This window comes from Rattus norvegicus, chromosome 10 (genome assembly GCF_036323735.1).
Source record: "Rattus norvegicus strain BN/NHsdMcwi chromosome 10, GRCr8, whole genome shotgun sequence".
Lineage (NCBI taxonomy): Eukaryota > Metazoa > Chordata > Mammalia > Rodentia > Muridae > Rattus > Rattus norvegicus.
The window spans coordinates 60,524,350-60,547,500 of record NC_086028.1 but is presented as its reverse complement, the minus strand read 5'-3'; the positions used below and the strand labels follow the sequence as shown (position 1 = coordinate 60,547,500).

The following is a 23,151-nucleotide window of genomic DNA, read 5'->3' as shown; positions in this document are numbered from 1 at the left end:
TAGGCTTGGACCACGTCAGATGCAGGGGGAGGCTAGCTGGGAGGCCCAAGGTCTACGTGAGTCTTCATGTGCTTCAGTTTTTCTTTTTTTTTTTTTCTTATTTTAATTATGTGTCTGTGTGTGGGAGTGTGTGTGTTGTGGATGGGTGCCTACAGAGGCCAGAAGACGTCAGATCCCCTGAGGCCAGAGCTACAGGTGGTTGTAAGCTACCTGAGGGGGGTGCAGAGAACTGAGCTCTGGTTCTCTGCAAAAGCAGTAAGCACTCTTGGTGGCAGAATCGCCTCTCCCCAGCTACTTCATCTTTAGAGTGAGAATAAGTGTACATGGTACAGATGGCATGGTGACAGGCACGTAGCTTAGCCTACAGTATGTGGTAAGCAGATATGAACATCTTTGGCTAATGGGAGCGCACTGGTTGGCACAAGTGAAGCCAAGTAAGTTAGGAGAAACAACCTGTCCCCTGCTGTCCATCTCCAGATGACATCTGAGTCCCTTCCCAGCTCTCTCCTTCAAGTATGTCTGGAGATCCAAGGTGGCTTTGCCTTACTCTGGGGAGATACTGACCCAGTTGTGCCTCATCAATACCAAAGGAGGCACCTGCACAGAAGAAAGGGCTCTAGCCTACGACCTCCAGCATGAGAGGTCCCTCCTCAGTCCTATCCATGACTCACTTTTTCTGTTTCAATTTCCCCTCCCAAAACGCTGGTGATAGACCCAGTGTCTTGTGCATAGTACTAGATAAATGCTTTACTACTAAGCATTTTCTTTCTCTCTCTCTCTCTCTCTCTCTCTCTCTCTCTCTCTCTCTCTCTCTCTCTCTGTGTGTGTGTGTGTGTGTGTGTGTGTGTGTGTGTGTGTGTGATGTATACGTGTCTTACTGTGTAGTCCATACTGGCCCTTAACTCTCAATCCTCCTGCCTCAGTCTCCTAGGTGCCAGATTATAGCCATGCACCACCATACCCAGCTAGCTCCCTGACTCACTTCTACCCAGGGTGGCCTGGCCATCACACTCCAAGGAAAGGGCTGCTTCCGGCACTCAGTGCTGAGGTCCTGCCTCCTGCGGTCCCTGGAGACTCTGTTCCCTGTTTGCCAGCTATTTTGCTTCCTTGGCCATCTGTTCCCTCCCTGTCATCTCCTCTCTGCTTTAACCTTAGCCACTACTTCACTGCAGATGGTACCAAACAGACCCGTTCTTGACATCCTTCATGATGCCTCCTCCCTCCTTCTCAGCTCGTTGGCACAAACTGCTCTGTCTTTCCTCAGGCCCCATCCAAAGATGTGTCTAGAGCTTAGAGGTGGATTTACCCCGAAGGCTCCCCTTATTTGTGCTCCATCTATTGGCAACTTTACCTCAGGCTAAGAGGCCCAACACCTACCCTTCCCTTCCCTGCCTTTTCCTAATGAGACTTCCTCTTGTCAGACTAGCCAAGAACATCTCCTGGCCCTAAACTCACATCCGCTATGGTTCTCCACCAGGCTCGCCATAATAGTGTTAAGTCCTCTGAAGGGCTGGGGGCTCGCAGGTGGAACAGAGCCCAGAAGATCTGGGGCTCATTCCTACAGTGAAGGGACAGTATCCATGCTGGGAGTTTGGGTCCTAGACAATTTCCCTCTAGAAAACAGACCTAAATGTTCAGTACCAAGGAACTGACCCCAAGCCATCATGAAAAGAACTGGATCAGACACTGTCTATACCTCATCCAAGCTCACTTCTGTCCTTACCTCCCTTATCTCTGGGTGTGGCAGCATTTGTCTTTGACTCAGAACTCAGGAGGCAGGGACAAGGAGGTTTCTGTGTGTTCAAGGCCAGCCTTACGTATATAGAGAGTTCCAGAACAGCCAGGGCTACACAGTGAGACCTTGCCTCAAAACAACACAACACAACACAAGACAAAACTGCCACACCTTCCTTCCAGCCACAAATGAGACCTCCCTTCTCCACTTAGCAGCTCCCTCTGCCTTTCCTCTCTTCCAGAGTACCCCTAGAAAAACTCCTTTCAGCTTTTCTTTTCTGGAGTAAGGACAAGGAGCTAAGAGGAGAGGCACAGTCCCCAGCAGACCAGTTTTGAAGGAAGAATTTTGGTTCCGCCAGACCGCATCTCTAGATTGGGACATTGAAATTCAACTTCCGTGCCTGGATTTGGACGAAAGAGGCCAATTCTCTCGGTTCTCTCTAAAAAGAGCTCATATGTCTCCTCCACATCCTTCCCCCAACAGAAAAGAATGTTTTGGTCACCCATGTCGTCCATTTTCTTTCTCCATTGGGGCTAAGAAGACCCGAGTTGCCACAGCCGAGGGTTCTCAGAGAGATGCAGACAGAGATGGGGGAGACTCTCATATCATCAAGGGAACCCACCTGACAGCACCACACTGTTTTCTCCCTCTGCCTCTCTCCTTTTCCTCCACAGTGGAGAAACCCACTCAGCTACCCAGCCAGCCCATCTAGGGTATGGACACCAGGAGAACACAATGCATCTCACCGGGTTGCAGGCCTTAATCTAGCACTTACTGAATTATTTAGGGATGGCATTAACTTATAAATGAGTGTGTTTGACTGATTTTGTGGTTGATGTACAGATAAATCCTAATGAAAGACAACTACACGATTTTAAATTATTAAATAGACTGCCACTTAACAAAGCTTATTTGGCACTCTATTTCCTTGCTTAACAAGACAAAAACTTTAAGGAAAGGGCTCTGTATTAGCCCAGAGCCTCTCGATTTGCATTCTGTTTTTATCGCTCTAAAAATGAGAACCATAGATCCTGACCTTAAGCAGGCAACTCTGGCACAGCAAAACCCCCAGCAGGCTGCTCTTCCTTCCTGGAGAATGCCGGATGGCTCGAGGCCTTGCTCGCCCTGATGCCTCTCATCTCTCTTGACCAGAGGCTCGCTTTTTATAACTCAGGTTCTGTCAGGGTAGGCCATGAGCTGGAAACCCTGGCAGAGCATCTGCAGAAGCCTTCAGCACTGTCAGCAGCTAGATTCCACTCCAGAGGTGGTGGCCAGTGGAGTCCATTTATGAAGAGATAAAGATACCTCCCCCTTTACTAGGACAATCAGAAATCAGATCGAGGACTCTCACGACCTGGGGCTTACTTGTCCCTCTCCTCTAGGAAGAGTCCCTTTTTCTTTCTGCCTTCAATCCCCCCTTCCAAATCATAAACTATTAAACTCAGTCTAGTCCAGGACCCCATGTTGAATCTTGCATCAGCTAGGTAACAACCATTTTCTCAAACCAACCTATAAACCTTGCTGTTTGGAGCGTTTGGGAACAAATCTACAAACAGAAACTTCAATGGCCACCTCCCTTGGCCTTAGCCCGAGGCATGTTTTGGCTTTGGGGCACACACCTAGAATCCACACAAAGAACCCAAGCTTCCTCCACATGTGTGCAGAAAGGACAAATCCATGGTATTGAATCAGCGCCCCAAAGAGGAAATTGACCAGGAAAGGACCAAAGCAAAAGTCATTTGTTCACGCAGTGTCCCAGGAGCAGGCTCCAGGCCACCCACGCCCCGCCCAGCCTTGGCAAGGGCTTCTCTGCTCTGTTTCCTGCAAGCCAACCCAGGTGTGAACTTCAACTGAGGGAATCTCTCCAGCCAGCCTCATCTGTGCTGGGAGAAAGAGCCCAAGGCTCCAGTGGCCACCTCTTGAGCTGGAAAGGATCCTTCTGCCAGGGAGCATCCCCCTAGAATGCACTGGGCTTATCTAGAGCTGGGCTTCTGGCTAGCAAGGATACCAGAGGGCTACTGGAGGCTGCTGGAGCCTCCCCGGGCACCTAAGCCATATAAATAAAGTGTGTGGGCTGCTATGTGGCTCATTCTTAACTGTAAACTGCCAAAAGACAAAAGACCAAAAGGGAAATGAGATGTCAGTTCTTCCCCATTATCTCCATCACAAACCTGCAGCCCAGACATGGCAGCCTTTTCAAAACTGCCTGGGAAGCTTCCCCACTAGAGCCAGCCTACATGCTCCATGCCCAGGCTTCTCAGACTCCACTGTTTGCAGCTCTGTTAAAAACCACCTTCCCAGTGCAGACACACTGGACTGCACTTCAGCACTGCTGAGTGGCTGAAGTGACTTTCTGTGTCTTTCTGTAGAAAAGGGAACTGGGGTGTTAAACAGTAAAGCGGTTCTTCTAACTACTGCAGAGACTTGCCCCACACCACAACGAAAGGCACTGTGTCGTCCCCCCCCTCCCCTCTTCGTACTGTACCGACCCACGTGGAGGGCACAAGTCACACACAAGTTTGTGATTGTTCTTACACGGTGGGGCAACCAAACCTCCACGGTTACCTGCAGCTGGACCACCACTCAGCCTTTTCGCCTCATAACGAAGGCGTGGCTTTTTCACCCACCTGTCTGACCTGCTTATCTGGGTCTCTCCCATCTCCCGGAATCTGCTTCTCTCCGCCCATCTCAGGGCTTCGCTCCCCACCCCACCCCCTCCTCTGCCACCACCCCCTGCCCGCTTTCTCCTTCCCCATCCTGCTGTGAGGTCAGAATCCTGTGCTTACGACACCTCGGTCTGTTGCCATGGAAACAGGGGCGGATTAAGGCTGGAGCGCAGGGATCAGGCCCCTCCGCTACCTGAGCTCCCGCCTCAGCTGGTTCCCTCAGGGCGGGAGCGGCTAGCATCAGGCACCAAGGCTCAGCAGCCGCCCGGCCGAGGCAAGGGACAAGGGAATCCCAGTGGGGCGCCACAGCTAGCACTCTGGGACCTCAGAGCAAAGAGACACCCAGAGGTGGAGAGCAGAGGGTAACGGGTCCGCGGGCTCACGTGTGGTCACCTGCCCTTTCTGGGCCGGAGGGACAGCACCTAGAACGGCAACCACGTGGGGGCGCGGCAGGACTTCCCTGGCACCCGCTCCAACTTTGCTCCGCTCCTGCTGTCAGGGAGCCTGGGCGAGGTGGTCGCCGAGCCAGCGCCCGTTAAGTTGAACCTGGCTCCGGCCGCGCACACTGCCAGCATAGCCTTGGCGGTTTCGTCCCTCTGACCCAGGCATTAGTAAAGTTTAAGGAACCGGACTTCTGGCACTTGCCACTCTCCACCCTCGGTCGCTGAGTGCTCAGGGCTGGTCCCCGGGGATAAGGCTAGGATGCTGGGAAGATGCCTGCGTCCCGGCGCGCCTCCGGAGTTAGGAACGGTAGTGAGCGCCGGGGCCGCGCGGTCACTGACCGCTGCCTGCACCTAAGCGCGGGTTGTACTCGGTGCTGAAGCAGCAGAAGCAGGGGCGGATGCCCGCGCAGGGGATGGAGCCTGCAAGTGTAAAACTTTATAATGGCGAAGCAAAGGTCCCAGGAGGCCAGCTCCCTTTTTACCAAAGGTTTTTCATTCTGGTCTCTGAGCCCTCAAGACAGATCCCTGAGGCCTGGCCACTCGATCCATGAACAAACCCCGTGTCTCGCAACAGGCCACCAACGGGAGCTCAGCTCTAGCAGCAGGCGCACGGCGGGTGCCTGTGACAAAAGCCAGTCAGCTAGCGGGGGGCTGCTTCCGGGACCCATTTCCCTGGCGTTCGACGGCTCCCGGGGCTTGTGGCTCGGCCCGGTTCCATCTAACTCCAACTTGCCCCTGAGGTTCCAACTCACCTTTGCGAAGCATGTTGGCCGCGGGGCCGCCGTTCCGAGGTCGGCCTAGGCGCGCTCCCTCCTGGGGTCCAGATTCAAATCCCTGGGCGCCAGCTACAGCTAATCCGAGCGCGTCGAGGCGGGGGCAAGCCGGGAATCCGCTTGTGCCCGGCGGCCCGGTCCCGCAGGGGCATGGTGAGCCCAAGCACGGCGCCCAGGGCACCGGCGCCTGCTAGCAACCGCGGCGCTGCCAACCAACGCCGTGCGCTCTCTCAGCCCCGGGGCGAGTGGCTTGCTCCACCGAGCCGGCGGCCTGATTCTGCCGCCCCAAACACTTTGCAGGCGGTTTTGAGGGGGGACGCCGCCCCCTGGCCGGCTAGCCGATGTCCCCTCTTCCCCGCCCCCTCGGGCAGCGGCTGCTGCAAAAGGGCGCTCGCACGCACAGCCCAGCTCCGGGAAAGCGCCGGGCGCGCGTTTGCAGGACCGAGCGATCCGCCGAGCGGGGCGCCTCCCTTCCTCCCCCCGGCTTCCCCCACCTCTCTTCCTCCTCCCTCCCTCCCTCGCTCTTCAGCTCCCTCCCTCCCGCTCCGCTCCCCGCCCCCGCTCACGGAGCGCCTCCCATACAAAATTTATGAAAGTGCTCTCAGCTCGCGGTGCGGAGCGCCGTCCTATTCCCAGGGCAGCGGCGCTCAGCCGTGCGGCGCCGCCTTCCAAGGTGTTTTCGCTGCACCTGCCCCCGGGGACGATCCTCGGCCCGCGTCCGACCAAGTACCTGCCCCAGTCCTCGGCGGGTCGTCGGGCCACTGGAATCGCCCTCCGGGGCCCCGCAGCCCAGCCCCCGCCTGTTTGCCCTTCGCGGCTGGAGGTCATCAAGAGAAGCGGCTGGAACCGTGTACCGGTCCTGAGCCCCGATGACAAGTCCAACACCCCTGCCTCGTTTCCTCCCAGACCCGTATCCCTTCCTTCCTAGGAGGCTCGACGGCTCTTCTCTGCCCAGAACTGCTCCGGCAACATAGCCGTCTCCCCATCCAGAGTCCCAAGACATTGTTCTTTTTTTTTGGGGGGGGGGGTAGATGTGCGGGACAGCTAGCATTCGGGAATGTCCAGTTGAAATCGTATAAAGAACTACGGGAGTTCAGGTGGGTTATCTCCTGCTGGAAGGCCTCCGGTCCCCATTAGTCCCACACAGACCCCGCCCATGAGAGGATTCTCCAACTAGGGAGGAGGTACCGCCTGGAAAGCCGGTCGGTCCTGCTAGGGCCCTTTGGGCCAAGTGCAGAGAAGGTTCAAGTCAGTAGAGATCCTAGGTGGAAGCCGGCACCCCCTACTGGCCTGGGATAAGAAGGACTCCCTAAGAGGAAAAAGACTAGGCCAGGTCACTCGGTGAACATACTGAGAGTTATGTGTATTAAACTCTGTGGACATTCAGCCAATGGAAACGAGAAGGCCCCTGTCCTCCTTAGGTTTATATTCTAATGTGACTGAAAGAGAAAAGTTCAGATGGTGGAAGTGTCTGGAAGGAAGACAAGCGAGGCGTTGCCCTGGAGCTGACCCAGGATGCGGATGCACTAGGGGGTTGGAGTGGGAGTGGAGCTGATGTGACTGCTGCCATCTAAACAGAGACCTAAGTTCTCCGTAGAATAAACTTGGCGGCGTGATAGAAAGATCGAAAGCAAGGCCATTATCATGTATGCACGAATACAGACACTCAGAACTCTAAGGCCCCCTGCTTTGAGCTGGGTTCGAGGGAGAATCAGAAAAGGTGCTCTCGGAGTCTGGGTTCAACAGGTTGAGAGGAAAGGACACCTAGAAGGGACAGAATGCACAAATGTTTGAAGATCCTAAGTAATCTTACTCAGAACATTCCTCAGCTTGGTTCCCTCTAGGGTTGGGAACACCAAGTGTTCCTTAGTTCCTTAGTTCCTGCCAGCTTCGTGACTCCACTGACCCTGCACCACCTGAGCCCTGGCCAACAACTCTAGAACAGAGCTGTGGCGATACTCCATAAAACTAAGGCCCAGAGAGGCTAGAAATGTGCTCAACAGCACCCAGTAATCGGCACTAAAATGTGGGCCTGTGTGAGGGCCTTGCTATTCGTTTTTTCCACCTTCCCATGCCGCCCCCTCATGACCCCCTTGCCCCATCAACTCCAATATATTGGGCAAACTTGGGCGGTGTGAGTGTGAGAGCAGTTATTTTGGGATTTAGGAGGGCTGGATGCTGACTTGGAGTCCAGCCAGGGGATGGGGGTGGCTGCCGGTGGGTGTTGTGGTGTAATGGGGGAGGGGGTTCCACTGAGCCTGACTTCTCATCAGGCAGTCATTACTCAGAGTGCTGAGTAACTCAGGAAGGGGGACCCTCACGGACAGATGGAAATGTCCTCAGCCCAAGCTGATTGACAGGTACTAATGTCCTGTTCCTCAGCAAGGTCTTAGGGACACCACCATCATGGGTTTGCACTGCAGTTTTCCTCTGTATCACCTAGTTTCCTAAGTAGGGGCAGGGCTGCTGGTGTGTGACAGAAGCTATACAGCAATGTGAGTCAATAGGGCAGACCTTTAACCAGGTAAAGGTCCCAGGAGATGAGGCAGCTGCTGGGGAGAAGCCACTGGGCCATTGGCACCAATCTTTCCACCATAGAACTTGAAGCTAAAGCCAGACCGGAAGCTGTCCACAGGCAGGCTAGGCTTTGGTGTGCAGAGGTGGCAGAGTGGGCTCCAGGATGCACTGAGGGGTAGGGATGTCCAGAGAAGCTGGGAGAAGCATAGGCTGGACTCTTAAGGTGAATGATTATTCCCTGATGAGCACATTCTGGGTCAAGCTGTGCCTGTCTTAAGAGTCACAGAGACTGAAGGGGCATTGACCCTTTCCATCCCTTCCTTGGCTGCTCATTCCCAGTCTGCCTTGCTCTCTCCTCTGAGCAGCCTCTTAGGCAAAGCCTGTACCTGGCTGCTTGTTTTTACATCTCTCTGCACCTTAATTAGGGGTTTCCAAGCAGGGAGGGCCTCCAGGGGAGCCTGAGGCCACAGAGCTGTCTTAAAGGGACAGCTGTGCTCACCACTGCAGAGAGGAGGATGGGAGTGGGGGTTCAGAGTGTTGGTGACCGTGTTGCAGAAGGCTGAAGGTAAGCCCTGCAGGTGCTTTGTTCTTCCAAAGGTCAAGTCTGTCTTGCTGACTGCTCTGACTTCTCTTTGGGGTCCCAGGAGTGCTGTCCACTGATCAGGAAAAAGGCTATAGCCTGAAGGACAGACTAGAGAGGGCAAAGGCTTGTCAGGACCCAGGAGGTTTAGGGAATTGAAGCCTCAAGCTGCCCTGTCCTTCCAAGAAAGCTTTTTCAGTTTCCAGTTTCTCCCTTGAGTACCAGCTTCCTCCATGTCGACCCTCCACACGATGGGTACACAGAAATCCGCACCAAGCTGGTAGGCGTTAAGGCTCCATCTTGTTGGGACAGCAGAGTCCTCTGAGGTAGAGAATGTGCCCATGTCAGCTGACAGACTACACCTTACAAGGAAAGAAATAGAGTGAAGGTGGGGAACAACAGGGAGGCCGGCAGAACTCCTTTAGGTACACTCATCTGGGACTAACAGCTTTGAACTAGGCTATTGAAGAGCGTGGGAACAAAGGGGACCACTAGGGGACGCAGAGAGGCTTGAGAGTCCAGACCTTTTGTACCAACCAGTGCCCATTGTAGCACCGCCCTCATCTCCTTTTAGTCTCCGCCCTCCTGGAATCTCCGCCCTCTGCTCGGTAGCTCCGCGGTCGATTGTGCTGTCTGCACTCTCCGCACTCTTCCGGCGCTGCCTTTTTGTTCCCCACGTGGGCTCTTGAGTGATGGCGGCGCTGGTTGTGCCCGAGACTTCCGAGCCAGGAAGCCGAGTCGGCCCTGGCAGAGGTGGGTGCTGCAACGCTGTGGCCTCCAGACCTCGCATCTCTGGTGGGACCCCCCCAGGTCAGGGACAGGGCGGGAGATGACTCCTTTTTCCTTGAGACGCGAGGGTGTCGTACTGTTATAAGTTCTGAGCTCTCATCACCGGAGACCCAGGGACTGGTCTTTTCCTCGGAAATACAAAAACTGTCCCTCCTGGGAGTTTACTTTCCTCAAGGCGGAACTACGCCCTATCCCAGCTAGTAGACAGACCCCAGAAGAGTGATGGGATAGGACAGATCCGACCGGAGGGAAGGAGGGACCACATTCCGTTTTACAAGCGGACTCGGAGGATATGTTTTTATTTATGGGAAGAGGAGCTTGGTGTCCTTTACCAGGCACTAGCCGGCGCCCAGTAAATTTCAGCCTTGTGCTAGGTGTAGAGTACTATCCTGGCCCAAAGATCTCAACTGGAGGGGCGGGGAAGGAGGAGGTGCCTACTGCTCTTCTGTGTGCCCAAAAGCCCACAAGAAATTTGGACCTGTCTGAAGAGATTCTGTAGGGAAGCCGACGTGTCTAAGCTCGTTGTCCAAGGCCATGAAACTGACCCAACGCTTAACAGTATTAGTATTACTATTAATAATGTCAGGACTCCAGCTTTCCAGGTAATAGAGTTCTTCAACGCACCCCTCTACCATAGTAGATAAAAGCACAGGTCTGGGAGGACCCCTCCTATCATAGGGGCCCTAGCAAGAGGTTCTTGTACATGATACAGTTTCTGTAGGTACGGGATGATTAAATTTGTCTTTTCCCAACTTTTTGGTTCCTGGTGAGATATTGTTGGGTAGAGTGGGAAGTCCAGGATAACGCCTTGCTGAACGGCCTCAGTTTTTTTGTTTTTTTGTTTTTGTTTTTGTTTTTGTTTTTTTTTTGATATAGGTTTACTCTACGTAGCCCTGACTGAAGATCAGGTTGAGCTGCAACTCCCAGAGACCCACCTGCCTCTGCTTCCCAAGTGCACAGATCAAAGGCGTGTACCACCACTGCCTGACAAACAAAAAAATGAATTAGAAAAAATTTTAGCATTTATTTATTTTACAGTCTGTGTCACAGTGCCTGTGGAAGTCAAAGGGTGACTAGTGGAGTGAATTACCTCCCTCCATGTGGAAGGTTGCACAGGGTTGGAGCATAGGTCCTGAGCCATCCCCCTGGTTTTAGTAGTCTCTGTTTAGGGCATATTTGTATATCCTTGCTCAGGTTAGAGTGTTAACTCCTAAGGTGTAAGGTCCCCTTTGTCCTTATCTGTCCATCAGCACACTAAAGTGTGTTCTTTCTGGCCTACTTAGGTTGAACATAAGGACTAAGAAGTAGGGAACTTACTAAATCAACTCATATTTCCTTTTAGTTAAAAAGTCAGATGTGTTTGTCTTTTGTCTTAGTATTTGTGTGTGTACTAGAAGTGGTTGGAAGAGAGTTTCAGACTTCTCTGGAGCTGGAAATCAAACTCTGGTCCTCAAGAAAAGCAGCAAGTTTCCAAGATCTGAACTGCCCCACTTACCAATTGTGGCTGTTTTGAGACAGGGTCTCAAACATGGTGGCCTAGACGTCCACCATTAACACCACCACCACCAAAATTTAAAAATTACACACACACACACACACACACACACAGAGAGAGAGAGAGAGAGAGAGAGAGAGAGAGAGAGAGAGAGCGCGAGAGAGCATGCATGCATGCACTCACACAGATTCACACTGACAGCACACACATACATACCACTGGGGATTGCTAAGCAAGTAGTCTGAGCTATACAACTAAGCTTCATTGTACCCAAGCCAGCTAAATCGTGTGTGTGTGTGTGTGTGTGTGTGTGTGTGTGTGTGTGTGTGTGTGTGTGTTTGTAGATGCCTGATGGAGCTGGCGTTGCAGGCTGCTGTCAGTAACAAGTGCTTGTAAAAGCTGAACTGTCTCTTCCACACCTCACCTTTATTTTTAATTCAGTCTGTCACCTAAACTAGAGCTCATTGATTGGGCTAGATCGGGTGTCCAGCAAGTCTCAGCACTGGGATTACAGGCCTGCTGTGGTGACCAGCTTTTTGCATGGGTTCTGGAGAGCTGAACTTAGGTCCTCATGTTGTGTGACAAGCACTTTACCTTTTCTTCACCTCCAATTTTTGTGAGGGATTTTCTTTTTTGAGGTAGGATCTCACTGTGTAGCTCTGAGTAGCCTGGAACTTGCTACGTAGAACAGGTTAGCCTCAGACTCAGAGATATTTTAAAAGAAAAAAGCTCTGAGTGCTCTGTTTGCATGTATGCCTGTGGACAGAAGAGGGTGTCAGATCCCATTGCAGATGGTAGTGAGCCACTGTGGGTTTTGCAAATCGAACTCAGCATCTCTGGAAGAACAGCCAGTGAGTGCTCTTAACTGCTGAGCCATCTCCCCAGCCCAGATTTTTTTTGGGGGGTGGAAGTGGGGGGGGGTGGGGGGAGAACAAAATCTTGTTGACTTTACTGATCTTGACATCTTGGGATCATAGATGTGCGTACCATGCCTGACTTTATTGTTCCTTTAAATGAGGAAAGGGACAAAGGCATGGATTAAGCAACTTGGGCCAAATCAGTGGGACCCTTTTGCTATTTGGTCTGTTTTGTGTCATCTCTAGTCCTGAAGAGTGAGCCATACCCCCATTTATGACTGCTTGTAATCTCACAGCATAGAAGCTCCCCCCACCCCCCACCCCCATGGTTTATGGATATCCTTTGTGTGTGGAATCTGGGCCTTCAATTTAGAGTTAACAGATTAAGTGGTTCTGGCTGCCCTGTGGTCTAGGGCAGATGCAGACTCAGGCCTTAATGTTTTTCTAGGTCGCATCTCTCGGGGCCGACTGGCCAATCAGATCCCCCCTGAGATCCTGAACAGTCCCCAGCTACAGGCCGCTGTCCATGCCCTGCCTTCTAACTACAACTTTGAGATCCCCAAGACCATCTGGAGGATCCAGCAAGCCCAGGCCAAGAAGGGTGAGCCCTCAAACGGTGGAGATGTGAGGTTGGAAAGGGTGCCTGCCCAGATGTGGGGCCATGTCCTGTCCCAGCCTCTTCTAGCTCTCTGCCTCCCCCCCCCCCCCCTCTCTTTTTGTCTTGCAGTGGCCTTACAAATGCCAGAAGGCCTCCTGCTCTTTGCCTGCACCATTGTGGATATCTTGGAAAGGTGAGACTTGGGTGCTGGAGAGCAAGCCGAGCCTTTGCCCATCATAACTATACCTGTTGGCATCAGTTTTCTCTTCTGGACCACTGGCTAAGCCCCAAGCCTCCTACAAACATGTATATCCACACAAAGGAAAAGTCTTGAAACAAAATTCCCAGGTTGCTGAGAACCTGGTCTGTCCGTTTCCCTTCTTCCCCTATATAGCCTGAGCAAGGGCAAAGAAGTCAACCTCCCTTTCTAGGCCAGAGCAGATGGTAGCATCTGGGAGGAGCCCAAGAAAACTCTGAATGGGTGAGGGTCTGTCTGCCAAGGGTTGGGCCCAGTGGAGGATGAGAGGCTTGAGGAGGGTGCTCAGTTTGGGTGGGAGGAGGTGGGTGGCAGAGGTGAGCGATATTCAGTTCCTCTGCCCCCTCCTAATTTCTTCATGACAATGAACCATTGCTGGGGGTTGGGGGGAGCAGTGCTCAGCCATCTGGAACCAGCATGAGCACAGGGAGGGGGGATGCAGAAAGGGGAGGTCATCTCATGCTGGGAACCTCCCACTTCCCTGCTGCTGCCCTCACCCTTCTCCCTCCCTACCACCACAGACCCACTTCCCTGCTCCCACCCTCTTGCCCCTTGGGGATGCTCTCTGGGGCTCAGGCCAATTTGCATACATTTTAATCTATAAAAAATTAAGTGCTCTGGCTGACTCAGAGCCTGGGCTGCATTCTAAGGAGCTGAATAATCTGCTTCTGTGCACAGCCTGATTTGGGGAAGGGGGTGGAGGAGGGGGGCAGACTGGCAGCAGTTCAGCCTCCTCCACTGCACCCCAGAGGAAGAACGGGGGCACCCACTTACAGAGCCAGCATCTATGCCCAGGTATGGTCACTTCCTAAGAGAGCTAAGCCTCCTGTTCTGTCCCAGCGGTGAATTGGGGGTGCAGGGTCTTTTCTACCACCCTGCCCCCCAGTGATTCAGTCCTGGCAGCAGATCTCATAACAATGTGCTGTCCAGAGCCCACTCTTCCTGATTGCATGAGGAGTGTAGGCAGCACCATGTGCTGTGGGGGAGCTGCGCATGGGTCCTCCCCATCCTGGGCACCCATGGCCTTACCTATGGGTGGGGAGCTGGTGGGGTCTGGGCAAGGGGGAGGCCATGCCTCCACATACATCCATGCCTACACAAACAGTAATGCCAGAGCTTGTCAGGGGGATCTTTACGTGCCCTGGGCAGGATGGTGAGTCTCAGGGGTCTGTCTTTACTATGCACATGTACTTCTGAGGGTTAGGGGTCTTGCAGTCTAAGGCTGGACAGGGTGCTGCAGACAGATCCTCACATGGCAACTGTTCGAGGAGCTGCTGCCAGGGCTGAGGGAGGTGGCAGATGCACCCTCCTACTCTTGGTTGGCAGCTGCCAACTCAGGAGATCTGGGCCCTGAGATACCTCCAGAGGGAGAACTGTCTCCCATCTCACACTGGGTCTGCTGTGCTGTGCCCCAACCCCATCCCTACAGGTTCACAAAGGCTGAGGTGATGGTGATGGGCGATGTGACCTACGGAGCATGCTGTGTGGACGACTTCACTGCAAGGGCCTTGGGAGTTGACTTCCTGGTGCACTATGGCCACAGCTGCCTAGGTATGGTGGGCTGGGACACAGAATAGTGGCAGGAAGGCAGGCTGAGAGCTGATCTTCTCTGCTGCGTACAGTGTGCTGTGTGCTTTGCAAGCACACAGTCCCCTCTGGTTTCCAGGGTGGCCTTGGTCTTGCTGCTTTGCAGGTGACTTGTGCCTTTGGATTTGGCTGCCTTGGAAATCATGCTGCTGTCTCAGATGTGCGTGTCTGATGTTTTTGTTTGGTTTGGTTTTTGAGACAGTGTCACTCTCTAGCCCAGGGAGCCTGGAACCTAACAGCTGTCCTCCTGTTTCAGCTGCTAGGATTAGGTGTGAGCGAGCACACCTGGCAGGTGTCTGAAAGGCTGTTTCTGAGAGAACAAGCTGGGCACCCAGCTAAGAGGAGAATGTGACCCTCACTTCTCCCTGAATCCCTCCCAAGCTGAAGCCACTGGCTACTCTTAAGACTGGGACTGGGCCAGGATCCTTGCTCCTCCTGCCTTTCAGAACACTTGTTTTGAACTCTTCCCCGTAGTCCCCATGGACACCTCAGTCCAAGACTTCCGTGTGCTGTATGTCTTTGTGGATATCCGGATAGACACTGCCCACCTTCTGGACTCGGTCCGCCTCACCTTCACCCCAGGCAGCTCGCTTGCTCTGGTCAGCACCATTCAGTTTGTGTCAACTTTACAGGTAACTGTGGAGAGGCTACTCCAGGGTGCTCCTGGCCTGGTGCTTAAGGCTGTAACTCTGGCCCTGGCTGTCTCCCAGCTTCCCTTCCTTCATTATCAATACAGGCAGCTGCCCAGGAGCTGAAAGCTGATTATCACATCAGTGTCCCACAGTGCAAGCCCTTGTCCCCTGGGGAGATCCTAGGCTGCACGTCCCCTCGACTACCCAAGGAAGTGGAAGCTGTTGTGTAAGTGGAAAATGGGACTAGTTTGTAGACACATTTTCAGGGAAAGAGGCTAGTCTGAAGTTCCTAATCTGTGTGCTCAAAGTCACCTTGGAAGATGGGGCCCAAGTGTGGCCCACACTTGAAGTTTTTGTACTCTCCAGTGGTCCATCCTTCATCCAGAAGGCTATGCTGAGGATGGGGACAGGACTCAGAGGGCCCGATGGGGAATTGGGATGGGTGGAAACGGAGAGGATGTAATTGGGGAAGATGGATGGGCACGCCCAGGCTGCAGCCCCATTAATTTAGCATCCGGACAGCTAACAAGCAGGAGCAGTGTGTCTCCTGCTGCCTAATTATTTTAGGTAATGGAAATGCTTAATGTCGTGTGAATGCAGCCAGCCTCACAGCCAACAGCTCCTCCGGCTGGGACTGAGGATGGAAGTCCTTTCCTAGCTGCTGGCAAGGAAGGAAGGGCACTCTGCCACCACCCCTGGGACTGGTCCCACAGGTCTGGCTACAACTACATAGGATAATCCTGCCCTTAGGCCCACATGTAGGACTTCCACAGCCCAGGCCTGGCAGCCTTGCTCCCCGAGGGGCATTCCCCATGTACTGGTGCCAGCATAATGAATACCCATCTTCTGAGGCCTCAGGGTGCATGTTGGCGCGAGAGAGCAGCAGCTGCCATGGGTGACTTATCTTGGGGTATCTCTGAGGGTATATTCTGTGTGGCCTGGTGGTGGAACCTAGTATCCAGTCTCAGATAGCTTTTGAGCTTTGAGCAAATGGGTTTTGTTTTTTTGAGACATTACTTTGTGGCCTTTGCTGTTCTGGAACTCACTGCATAGCCCAGGCTGGTCTCAGTTTCACAGAGATCCCCAGCCGTGAGCCACTATGCCTAGCTTGAGCAAATGTATTAAAGTCCTTGGGTTCTCTCCTGTAATATGGCAACAGTGTAGGTGTCTTAGATACTTACTCATAAAGTACAAGACATGGTTATAGCTCCGTACTGTATCAGTGCTGCTGTGGGCCAAGAATAGCCAGTGTGTACCCTGGAACCTCTTTATATACATCTTTGGATTTCCTAGACAGGGTTTCCCTGTGTAGCTCTGGTCATCCTGCAGTTCATCTGTAGATCAAGCTGGCCTCAGATTCAGAGATCCTCCTTCTGTCCTCTGTGAGATGCCACCACTCTGCTGACCACTGACACTCTTTATTGTATGTATGTTTCACCTTCTTGTATGTTCGCCACATGTATACCTGGTCCATTTGGAGGTCTAAAGAGTGCATTATATCCTCTAGAAAAGGAGTTACGGGCTGGAGAGATGGCTCAGCGGTTAAGAGCACCCGACTGCTCTTTCAGAGGTCATGAGTTCAATTCCCAGCAACCACATGGTGGCTCACAACCATCTGTAAAGAGATCTGATGCCCTCTTCTGGTGTATCTGAAGACACCTACAGTGTACTTATATATAATAAATAAATAAATAAATAAATAAATAAATAAATAAATAAATAAAAAGGAGTTACAGGTGACTGTGAATCACTGTTGTAGGTGCTGGGAATTGAACTCAGATCCTCTGAAAGAGCAGCCAGTGCGTTTAACCAATGATCCATCTATCTCTCCAGCCTTGAACATATATACATCTTAAACACAACCTCTATTCCCCAGCTTTCAAATTACGCTCTTGGACCCAGGTGGCCTTTCTTTGGCCCTGGAAGACTGCTGCAGCTAAGTCCAGCTCCGTACATATAGTGCAAAGGTATAGAGGCCTGAAAAGGTGACTCGGGGACTGTTGTCAGTTTTCATAGACTCGACAGCATGTGTGGCTGAAGAATGCAGCCTTCAGGACCTGTAAGCCAGGGCACCCCTTTGCTATCCCATTACCTTGCTTACACACTCTTCCCACCCTGCAGGTATCTTGGAGATGGCCGCTTCCATCTGGAGTCTGTCATGATCGCCAACCCTAATATACCTAGTTACCGGTAAGGGCTAGGGAGGGCTGACCATGTGTGGAGGGGTGAGAGTCTGCCCTGGAGGCCCTCATTCCCTGATCACTAAATGGCAGGCAGCTCTAACTGAAGCACATCTGGAATTTAGACCCAAGCTCTTAAAACACTACCCCAAGCTCTTTTTTTTTTTTAGATTTTATTTATTTATTGTATATGAGTACACTGTATCTGTCTTCAGACACACCAGAAGAGGGCATCAGATCTCATTACAGATGGTTGTGAGCCACCATGTGGTTACTGGGATTTGAACTCAGGACCTCTGGAAGAGCAGCCAGTGCTCTCAACCACTGAGCCATCTCTCCAGCCCCTACCCCAAGCTCTTAAAACACTACCTTGCTCTTGCCTGCCCCAGCTGCAGGGCTGATCTCTGTGGTTACTGATCTCAGTAATAATCCTTGTTCCCTAATAAGGCCAGATTTCCCAAATTCCTCTCTAGAGTGCACTTAGCTGACTCTGGGCTGTCAGTGATCCTGACAACTTTTCCAGGTACGACCCATATAGCAAAGTCCTATCCAGAGAATACTATGACCATCAGCGCATGCAGGCCACTCGTCAGGAAGCCATCGCTGCTGCACGCTCAGCCAAGTTCTGGGGCCTTATTCTGGGAACTTTGGGCCGCCAGGGAAGTCCCAAGGTCCTGGAGGTGAGAGGGCTCAGCATCAGGTGGAGGGGCTGACAGGAAAGAAGCTGGAGAAACCAGTAGGCTGAAGTATCTAGCTTTGGCCATTTCAGCTCAAACTGCTTCTCTCAGCAGCACTTGGAATCTCAGCTCAGAAACTTGGGACTTCCTTTCCTGAGGCTGCTTCTCTCTGAGATCTTCCCCAGCAAGCTCAGTCTACTTCCTTCGGTGGACGTGTGAGTTCCCTCACCTTACCTATGCATGGTGACCAGCTAAGGGGGCTTAGGAACCGCCTTGTCATGAAATCTTAATATCTATCTTAGTATCTATGGCCATCATAGTAGTCTGGTGGGATGAGTGTAAGAGAGCTGGGGAGATGGCTTATGGAGTGAAGGTCTGATGACCGTTGTTTTAGTTCATTAAGGTGGATTTTTTTTTTCTTTTGCATATGTTGTTTGTGTGGAGCTTTGGTGTCTACCCATTTTTTTTAGGATCTCTCACTGGAGCTTGACAAGTAGACTGGCTGACAGTCTACCTGTGCTGGATCTCCTCAGTGCTGGAGTACAAGTGTACTTCATCCTCATCACCACCACCATCATCATCACCACCATCAATCATCATCATCATCATCACCACCACCACCACCATCATCATCACCATCATCATCCACACACACACACACACACACACACACACACACACACTCATTTTCTCTCATACTCATACATACTTTTGCTTTTTACTTTAGATGGTTGTGAGCCACTTTGTGGGTGTTGGGAATTGAGCTTGAATCCTCTGTAAGAGCAGCCAGCTTCCTTAACTGCTAAGCTATCCCTCGAGCCCCACTTTTTCTTTTTAATGGGAGTTATGGTCAAGTCCTTGGTTTACAAGGCAATCCTATACAGTTACCTTACCAACACTATAGTTGGATCAATACATCCTGACAAATGAGTGTATTGAGACACTGTTGTGTTCTTTGATGTACCCGAGAGAGAGGTATCTTTCATGTCATATCTTACTGCTGTGAAGAGATACCATGACCATGGCAACTCTGTTTTTTGGCTTTTTAGAGACAGGGTTTCTCTGTGTAGCTCTGGCTGTCCTGGATCTCACTCTGTAGACCAGGCTGGCCTCAAACTCAAAAATCAGCCTGCCTCTGCCTCCTGAATGCTGTGATTAGAGGAGTATGCCACTACTGACTGACCCATGTCACATCTTACCTCCTTAGGTGGGTGCAGGTGGCATGTCCACGCCTCTCCATTGACTGGGGCTCAGCCTTTCCCAAGCCACTGCTGACACCCTACGAGGTAACAACCACATTTTGAAAGTTTGCAGGGTAGTGGGCTTTGTACTTCCTGTCGAGGGAGGGTTTTGAGATGACTGGCGGCGTGGCTGAGCAGCATTTAGGGTCGTGGGTTCTGAGATTGGGCCACCATCTTGCTGTGTAGTTTTTGTTTGTATTTAAGACGTGGTCTTCTGTAGAGCCCAGGTCTCTTTCCCAAGTGCTGGGAGCCATGAGCCATCACATTTGACTCGATGTGTATGTAGCTGCGAGTCTCTCCACCTCACACACCCTTCATAGGCCCTGGTCAAATTTGCTAATGCAGGGACAAAAAAAAAAAAAAGTATTAGCATCATTGTCTTTTCTTCCCTAGGCAGCTGTGGCCCTGAAAGAGATTTCTTGGCAGCAACCCTACCCTATGGACTTCTACGCTGGCAGCTCCTTAGGGCCATGGACAGTGAACCATGGTCGGGACCGAGCACCCAGGGGTCTCTGCCAGCCTGCATCCGACAAGGTAGCGCGGGCTTTAAGGAGGGCTCAGAGGCAGCCCACAGGCGCAGCCTTGGGGTGATGTGATCCACGGCCGCCGCCCTGAGGACACCGGGGGAAATGCAAGGGAGCCGGGTGGAGTTCTCAGTGGAGAGACTTGGATTGGTTGGCTACCTCAGGTGCAGCAGGGGTCCAGAGGCCACTCTCCAGTCCCGGCCTGTGAGGGCTGCAGCTGCGCAGACCAGAAAGCTACACCGCCAGCTCCCTGAGAGGTCTGGAGCAGCAGGTATTTGCAGCCACGCCCCACGGTTTTGTTTTCGGAGTGCCCCGCCTTCTCTGAGTCCCGCCTTAGGGGTGTTGCCGGCAACGGGCCAACCCCCTTGCAGGTTCTACTTCCGCTTGGGAAGACATGCTTCCGGTTCTGCAGCATGGCGGCACGGCAGACCCTGAGAGTACTGTGCCTCGCCGGCTTCCGGCAGAGCGAACGGGGCTTCCGTGAGAAGACTGGGGCGCTAAGAAAAGCGCTGCGGGGTCACGCAGAGCTCGTGTGCCTCAGCGGGCCACACCCGGTAACCGAGGCAGCGGCTTCCGAGGGCGCAGGGACAGACTCGGGTGAGATAAGCTAGTCCCCTTAGCACACCCAAACCCCTTAGACTACTTAGTTTAAACAGGGCTCTAGTCTGAGCTCCCAGGCTTCCTCCATTATCTGTGTTCAGTCCATACCAGGTCCCTCCCTCCCCACCCCCAAGGCCTCTGGCTGTGTCTTTCCCAAGCTCTGCCTTCTTCCTCTCACCTTACTCTCTAGCCCTGATTCTGTGCTCTTCTCCCATCTGTTTCTAGGGCCCTGTTCTCCAGAGGAGCAACCTCGAGGCTGGTGGTTTTCTGAAGAGGAAGCAGACGTTTTCTCTGCTCTGGAAGAGCCCACAGTGTGCAGGGGTCTGGAGGCGGCCCTGGAAACGGTGGCACAGGCCCTTGACAAGCTGGGGCCTTTTGATGGACTTCTTGGCTTCAGCCAGGGGGCTGCATTAGCAGCTTTTGTGTGTGCCCTGGGTCAGGCAGGTGATCCTCGCTTCCCCTTGCCAAGATTTATCATACTTGTGTCGGGGTTCTGTCCCCGAGGCCTTGACCATAAGGAACCCATCCTGCAGAGCCCCATATCATTGCCTTCACTTCATGTTTTTGGGGATACTGATCGAGTCATCCCTTCTCAGGAGAGTATGCAATTGGCTAGCCGATTCCTTGGAGCCGTCACTCTCACCCACTCCGGTGGTCATTTCATTCCTGCAGCGGCATCCCATCGTCAGGCCTACCTTAAGTTCTTGGATCAGTTTGCAGAATGAAGGATTGACAAATGTCTCTGCACTGTTCCCACTTCTCTAGCAGCTGGTTGTCTAATGCCCTGCTGGGGCACTCCTCACCATGGCTAGTTAAAAGACAACTGTCAGTTCTCAGGACACACACAAGACCACAGAGCCTGTGAGAAGACAGTGGTGGGCAAGTAGGGGCTGTCACCCTGTGATTGCCAAACAATAAAGGTTTAGATTTTGAATGTCTTTCTCCTGCACAGACCCCAGGGCAACACTGAACTAGCAACTACATGCAGCTGTGAGCCCCCCAGAACACATTTTTTGGTAGAAGTCGTTTTGTATCTGAATTTGGCTTATTGTGGAGGTCAGAGGGTAACTGCAGGGAGGCGATTCAACTGAATGCCGTCTTTCTGAACTCTCATCATTGGGCTTGGCAAGTCCAGCCTGCTGAGCCATTTCACCATCATTCTGTGGAAGCCAGATACCTTGGTGACTGAGTCAGAAAGTTTTACATTTGAGGAGTTTGGGGAGAGAACACTTGGCAAGGCTCTGCTGGGGCCCATCCGCTTTTAGGTTTCCTCCATCCTGATTCCTGAGAATTGGGAGTTGGCTTCCTTTTGGTCCCTGACTTCGGTCTTTGCTTTCTCTTCCATAGCTGTTCCGTCCGTCTTAACTCTGAGCCTGAGGGCTTTGGTAGTACTGTAGGATGGATAGAGGCCAAGGACAGCCCAGAGTAAGCTGCCTTTTCCTAACGAACCCATCTGCAGGGTTCTGACATTGCTGCTACTCACAGTTGATGTGTTGAGAAAGTCTAAGCTTAAGGAGCCCACCCGGCTTAACCTCTTGTCATTTTTCTTCTCCTGCCCAGTGCCCAGTCTTGCCACACACAGGCATGCTTTGATTTCTGCCTCTGAAAGACAGTTTTTTTCTAAGATGTCACAAGGTGCCTATCCAGTCCTAAGCCACAATATCCTCTAGGGAGCTTGGTCACTGAGCAAGGGTTAAGAGTTGGCCAGATACCCCACATCCTTCTTGGAATAATATATGTTCCTTGACACACAAGTGTTTCAAGGCATAGATTAGAGAAATGGTTCTGTGGTTAACACAGGCTGCTTTTTCAGAGGACCCAGGCTCAGTTCCCAGTGTCCACATTGTAACTCACAAACATCTAAAGTGCTTAGTTCCAGAGGATCTAACTCCAGGTCTTGGGGATGCACATGACATGTACTTAAAAGTCAGTGACCGGGCTGGAGAGATGGCTCAGTGGTCAAGAGCACTGACTGCTCTTCCAGAGGTCCTGAGTTCAATTCCCAGCAACCACATGGTGGCTCACAACCATCTGTACCTCTTCTGGTGTGTCTGAAGACAGCATAAATAAAACAAACAAAAATAAGAGAATTAAAAGTCAGTGACCTTGGGGCTGGGGATTTAGCTCAGTGGTAGAGCGCTTACCTAGGAAGCGTAAGGTCCTGGGTTCGGTCCCCAGCCCCGGAAAAAAAAAAAAAAAAAGTCAGTGACCAATGGCTGTGGTGCTACATACAGGCAGAGGACAGTCGGGTCTCCATAGAGAAACCTTATTTAAAAAAACTACCAGGTGGCAGTGGCATATGTCTTTAATCCTAGCACTCTGGAGGCAGAGATAGGAGGCAGATCTCTTGAGTTTGAGGCCACCTTAGTCTACAGATGGAGTTCCAGGACAGCCAGAGCTACACAGAAACACTTTTTGTAGCTTTTGTTTGTACAAAACAAAAAGATGACCAAGGCAGAGTCTTCCCAGGTATACCCTTCCCTCAAACTCCACTTAAAAACTCCACTTAAAAAGGCCTCTGGCTTCTTCAGGTCTTAAGACTTCCACCAAAAGACAGCAAGATGGCTCAACAGGAAAGGCATTGGCTGCCAACACATGCAGTGTTGTACACACTAAATATTTTAAAGTTTCACAGAAGGATAGACTGGAATTATACCCCAAAGTCCCATTTACTGATTTTAGATCCCTTTGTAACAAGGCTGGGGTGGGAAGTTAGTCTTTGTGCCTTGCTCTCGTCTTTTAGGGATTGCTTCTGTGACAAAAAGAGATTGAACAGATGGACTGCTATAAACCCCATTGGCTTTGGCCTATCAGTAGTCTTTGCTTTTCTGTAAATGGTTGGTGGATCTGCAAATCAGTACTCAGACCCACTGGCAATCATAGGCTGTCTCTGTGAGTCAACCTCAAGCTGGGGAAAAGGATAACTCGTACTCCTGGGTAGCCCTATAAAGGTGAAGGTCCATGTGCGTGGTCTCTAGGCCCTGGCTCTACCAGGAAGAAG

General features: G+C 52.0%; 3 protein-coding genes across 3 annotated transcripts in view; 2 read left to right on the top strand and 1 right to left on the bottom strand.

Moving 5' to 3' along the window:
• Window positions 1–5,917, bottom strand: part of Rtn4rl1 (reticulon 4 receptor-like 1) — a 73,719-nt gene extending 67,802 nt beyond the window's left edge. The window contains 1 exon segment of the mRNA NM_181377.3: window positions 5,597–5,917. Coding sequence (NP_852042.1) covers window positions 5,597–5,609 — 13 coding nt within the window. The 5' untranslated portion in view covers window positions 5,610–5,917.
• A 3,481-nt stretch (window positions 5,918–9,398) lies between these two features.
• On the top strand, window positions 9,399–21,084 carry Dph1 (diphthamide biosynthesis 1). Its single transcript, NM_001105809.2, has 13 exons — window positions 9,399–9,467; window positions 12,304–12,456; window positions 12,583–12,646; window positions 14,139–14,260; window positions 14,771–14,928; window positions 15,033–15,154; window positions 17,050–17,118; window positions 17,632–17,788; window positions 17,900–18,000; window positions 18,993–19,071; window positions 19,420–19,560; window positions 19,715–19,821; window positions 20,376–21,084. Exons 1-12 carry the CDS (start codon window positions 9,407–9,409, stop codon window positions 19,802–19,804), a joined length of 1,317 nt encoding a protein of 438 aa, NP_001099279.1. The 5' UTR covers window positions 9,399–9,406; the 3' UTR covers window positions 19,805–19,821; window positions 20,376–21,084.
• Ovca2 (OVCA2 serine hydrolase domain containing) lies at window positions 19,954–23,116 on the top strand. The gene is made up of 2 exons (NM_001109036.1): window positions 19,954–20,147; window positions 20,376–23,116. Exons 1-2 carry the CDS (start codon window positions 19,964–19,966, stop codon window positions 20,873–20,875), a joined length of 684 nt encoding a protein of 227 aa, NP_001102506.1. The 5' UTR covers window positions 19,954–19,963; the 3' UTR covers window positions 20,876–23,116.
• Window positions 23,117–23,151: the final 35 nt, after the last annotated feature.